The 4,610-nt window shown below is 36.0% G+C and overlaps 1 protein-coding gene across 7 annotated transcripts in view; it reads left to right on the top strand.

Annotated features, from left to right (window-relative positions):
* The window catches only part of LOC105112345 (uncharacterized), a 15,106-nt gene that overhangs the window by 9,241 nt on the left and 1,255 nt on the right, over positions 1 to 4,610 (top strand). For 5 of the 7 annotated variants that reach the window (XM_011008029.1, XM_011008027.1, XM_011008030.1 and 2 more), the window contains 12 exons: positions 815 to 959; positions 1,107 to 1,213; positions 1,324 to 1,572; positions 1,756 to 2,003; positions 2,106 to 2,327; positions 2,409 to 2,624; positions 2,725 to 2,778; positions 2,974 to 3,039; positions 3,128 to 3,268; positions 3,346 to 3,399; positions 4,071 to 4,130; positions 4,519 to 4,604. In XM_011008029.1, the coding sequence (XP_011006331.1) occupies positions 815 to 959; positions 1,107 to 1,213; positions 1,324 to 1,572; positions 1,756 to 2,003; positions 2,106 to 2,327; positions 2,409 to 2,624; positions 2,725 to 2,778; positions 2,974 to 3,039; positions 3,128 to 3,268; positions 3,346 to 3,399; positions 4,071 to 4,130; positions 4,519 to 4,604 (1,648 nt within the window). Of the gene's footprint in view, positions 1 to 814; positions 960 to 1,106; positions 1,214 to 1,323; positions 1,573 to 1,755; positions 2,004 to 2,105; positions 2,328 to 2,408; positions 2,625 to 2,724; positions 2,779 to 2,973; positions 3,040 to 3,127; positions 3,269 to 3,345; positions 3,400 to 4,070; positions 4,131 to 4,518; positions 4,605 to 4,610 lie in introns of those variants that run through there. The other 2 variants (XM_011008028.1, XM_011008032.1) reach the window with 2 other exon arrangements.

Genomic DNA, 4,610 nt, shown 5'->3' with positions numbered 1-4,610 from the left:
TCGGAAGAGTGTTTGGACAGTTGAGGATATAATTAAATTTTACTAACAGATTGTGTTTCTTTTTTCACTCGTAAAGTTGGTGAGCATAAGAGCAATGACACTTGTTTTAAAGATCCAGTCATCTTCCTCTTTCAAGGGAATGAATCAAGCATATAGATTAGGTGAAAATGTCAAGGAATGAGATGGTGATTTTTTAACTAACATCATCTTAGTTATGGGCTCCCTTCATATGGAAATTTCTCTTGCAAGACCTCATCTTTGTGATTGAGTTTTGGGCGGTTGCCAAATTGAGAAGGAAATCTTACCTTTTCTTGTTGGTGGGAGGGGGATTGGAATTTTAGGATCCTCTAGGATCAATCATGAGGTAATTGTTATGGGATTAAATATTTTGTTCTCTCTTGTTTTCACTCGCTAGGGAGTATGATAGTGGGGGAATTTTGAGGAGGCTTGCTGTCCTTCTGGAGGGGTCAGAAACCCCTAGTGTTTCTTTTTATTCTAGAAGGATGACAAGTATGCATCTCATATTGAGGAAGTGAGGTTTCATTCTCATCTATTCCTTTCTCTCTTCACAGCTGACGATATGCATATGAAGAATTTATTTATTTTATTTTTTTATTTCAGTTGTCAAGCATTGTTTGCTCCTTAGTTCAAATGTTACTTGATGTGATTTAGTGATATTAAAAGCCTGAGATTTCTGTTAATATTACCAAAAGCAAATGGTAGAAAGAAAAGAAAACAGGACATAATTTTCATGTATTTTCCGATTTCCCCTTCTGTATGAAAGTGAATATGTTGGCATTTTTATGTTGCTCAGGCAGTTCAGATAATGTCTCAGGTGGAAGCCTTTCTGAGAAAATCGAGCCAGTTCATGCAGCTATTCCGGAGAAGAGCAATTCAATTAACACAGATGGGGGAGTTCCTCTTTATTCGGATGTTAATTTAGTCATCCCTAATTTCATGTAAATTTTTTGAAAGCTCTTTAATGCAGAATTTTGTGCTGCCTGATACTTTTTGGAAGCTCTAAAAAGTTTTTATTTTCATTAGTGGACACTGATTTAACAATATCTGATGAGTTCTTATGCAAAATTATATATTTCTTGCTGCAGAAAACCAGAAGAATATTCTAATTTTTATGTCCATTCATGTGTCCATGAGAAGCTGTCACAGATACAAATTGGAATGCTTTTACAGAAAGGAATTTCTGAACTTGAAGGTAGAAGTTGCGCTAACATGAATTTTATGGTCAAGAATTGTAGTTCTGTTTTATTGCTTATAATTGTAAGCTCTTTTACCATTTTATTATGTGTAAACCTAACTGGACAGGTTCAAAAGATACAGAAATCTCTCATTTGGAGGCCTCTTCCAATTCCAGTATCTTCTGTAATCATCAGAATAAACACTCAAAATGCAATGACTTGATCTGTAATTCCAGTGAAGTAAATTTAGAGCGGTTGGCTAAGGCTAAGAAACTGGGAATTCTCAAACTGTCTCCGGTGGATGAAGTGGAAGGAGAAATTATTTATTTTCAGAAGAGGCTACTCGGCAATGCAGTTGCAAGGAAGCACTTCACTGGTCCTTTCCTTTTTCGCCTTTATCTTTCATCTTTTTTATTTGTGATACGCTGACTCGCTTTTTTCACCTTCCTGTTCTTGCACTATTCTCATATTCCATTCCAAATTATTGAAGAAAAAGGTAGCTTCATATTGATATGTACATCTACATGACATTTTTTTATCTGATGAAATGTGCTTGCAGATAATTTAATATCTAAGGTTGCCAGGCATCTACCCCAGGAGATAGATGCAGCTAGGGGGAAAAGGTGGGATGAAGTGCTTATTAGCCGGTATCTTTGTGATGTTAGAGAAGCAAAGAAGCGGGGCAGGAAAGAAAGAAGGCGTAAGGAAGCCCAGGCTGTTCTAGCTGCTGCAACTGCAGCAGCAGCAGCTTCCTCTCGGTCTTCATCATTTAGGAAAGATGCCTTTGATGAATCTGCCTGTCAGGAGGTAATTTTTTCATTCACTTTTGGATTTTTTTTCTTGCCTTTAAAAGAAAGCTTGCAATTATTCGATGCAGTAATCTGTCTTATCATTTTTATTTGGTTCCAGAAATATAACACTGCTAGTGTTAGGGCTGGCATTTCTTCTCTGTTGATGCCACGTCCACAAGAAATGCTTTCAAGGGTGGCTATTCCAAGGATTTCATTAGAGAAGTACTCTGATTTTGTTCAGTCAGTTTCAGGTTTTTCTAGAGATCATCCTAGATTATGTGACATATGCAGACGATTTGAGACAATACTGAACCACATCCTAGTCTGCTCTGGCTGCAAGGTTTTCTAGAATGGACTATCTTTTCTGTTAAGGGTGCACAATCTGCTTACTTCTTGTTAACAAAAGCTTTTATGCCAACAGGTTGAGGTTCACTTGGATTGCTATCGTTGTGCGAAGGAATCTAATGGTCCATGGCATTGTGAATTATGTGAAGAATTATTGTCATCTAGATGCTCTGGAGCTCCTGTCAATTTCTGGGACAGGGCAAATAGTGCGGAATGTGGTTTATGTGGTGGTATTACTGGTGCTTTCAGGAAATCTACTGATGGTAGATGGGTTCATGCCTTTTGTGCAGAGGTTGATTTTTTGCTTTGATCCTTCAATGGCCAATTCATGATTATTTTTTCTTATCTTTGTTGAAATACTATTATGATTATTTTTCTATTTTTTCTTTTAGTGGGTCTTTGAACCAACATTCAGAAGGGGACAAGTCAATCCTGTTGAAGGAATGGTATGTGCATATTTTAGGTGGCCATATTGTCAAAATTTTCAAGTCCATTGAGTTTTGAATACATTTCTGAAGATTTCTTGGGGTGGAATGTAATATTTTTAATTTAACTTGTTTTTTTTTCTGACTGGGCATGTTTATGACCATTCTTGTATTGTTCTTATCTGACATTTGCTACCATCTGCAATGTAATTCCAGGAAACGATTGCTAAGGAGATTAACATTTGTTGTGTCTGCCGTCATAGACATGGTGTCTGCATAAAAGTGAGTTCCAGCTTTGATTGTTTCAGAACTTATCCTTTTCTTTTCTATAGCATCAAGTCATGTAATAAATATTAATGGTTTTATGCAGTGTAGCGCTGGTCACTGTCAGACCACATTTCATCCAACTTGTGCTAGAAGTGCGGGTTTCTACATGAATGTTAAGACTCTTAATGGCAAGATGCAGCACATGGCATATTGTGAAAAGCATAGCTTGGAGCAGAAGGCAAAGGTCTGAATTTGTTGTTTGTACCTAAAAAGTATTGATGGATTGTCATTTTATAATTTTCCATTGCTTGATTTATGTAGAACGGAACTCAAAAACATGGAGAAGAGGAGATAAAGAGCATGAGGCAAGTCAGGGTAAGCATGCACTCTGATTAATCATGTAATCTTCATTCAGGTGGATGTTAATGCTTACTCAGGTCTATTGTTTCTTGTTCCAAGATTGGTTCTACTATATATGCTAATGACTTTTGTATGTTTACAGTGGTCTATTTCCTTGGAACTGGTCTCCTATTTTGAATTGTAAAATTGAATAGAAGAATGTCTTTCTGATAACTTTTAATGCCATAGATGTTGTGTACATGTCTATCCTCTTGGCATATACTGCATAAGATCATTGCTCTTTTAAAGTAATTCTAAGTCGTATGACCCAGCCAACTTATTTCTTATAATATTTTACATTGGTCACGACATTATTTCTTTTAAAGTGATTTTTTTTTTTTTTTTTGTGTTTGAGGTCTTATTTTCTATGAAAGCCGGGGTGGTGAAATTATTTTTCTTGCTACTGGTTCATGAGGTTGATTTAAATCTATGGCTTTGCTTCTTTCCAATCTGATGAAACATTAAGCAATTTTTCCTAATGTCATGTGCATTGATTGTGAAGGAATCGTCTTGTGTTTATAGGAAGTTCATAGCCAATACTTTCTTTGTTTCTGTTTGCATTTGTACTATAGTCAAGATTTAATCATATTCTTAGGGGTAGAATTACGGTGACCTAATTAACTTTGTTTTTAAATTTATTTCTATAGGGTCAACTGGAGAGATTGCGTCTTCTTTGTGAAAGAATTGTTAGACGTGAAAAAATAAAGGTAACTTTCTCAGTAACAGCAAAGTGGTTGCTAGGGATATTTTTACCCAGTATTATGTAGTCAAGTCAGCAAAGAAAATACCATGTTGAAAGTGTTCTTTCAGGTCTGTGTTTGCTTCTTTATTTTTTAACTTCTCTCGAACTTCCTCCTGCATCCTTGTTGAGACTTCAGGGTGAATTTTTTCCTATTATTGCTTGATATTTACACTTTGAACCGAGTAAAATATGCTAAATTGTATTTTTATTGTTTGGAGTAACACTCACCCCAATACATTCATTTGCTAGAAGTTCATTTTGTTTGTTAGCATACTGCTTCAGTTTTAAGCGAACCATTCTCTGAAGAATATATACTTTTATAGCAGTGCCTCTTACATTTAATTTTTTTGCAGCGGGAGTTGGTTTTATGCTCACACAGCATACTTGCTTGCAAACGAGACCAAGTTGCTCGATCGGTGCTTGTTAGCAGTCCCTTTTTCCCTAC

The sequence above is a fragment of the Populus euphratica genome, unplaced genomic scaffold, assembly GCF_000495115.2.
Source record: "Populus euphratica unplaced genomic scaffold, PopEup_1.0 scaffold333.1, whole genome shotgun sequence".
Classification (NCBI taxonomy): Eukaryota; Viridiplantae; Streptophyta; class Magnoliopsida; order Malpighiales; family Salicaceae; genus Populus; species Populus euphratica.
Note: the sequence above shows the minus strand (reverse complement) of the source record. Positions and strands in the feature narration are given on the sequence as shown.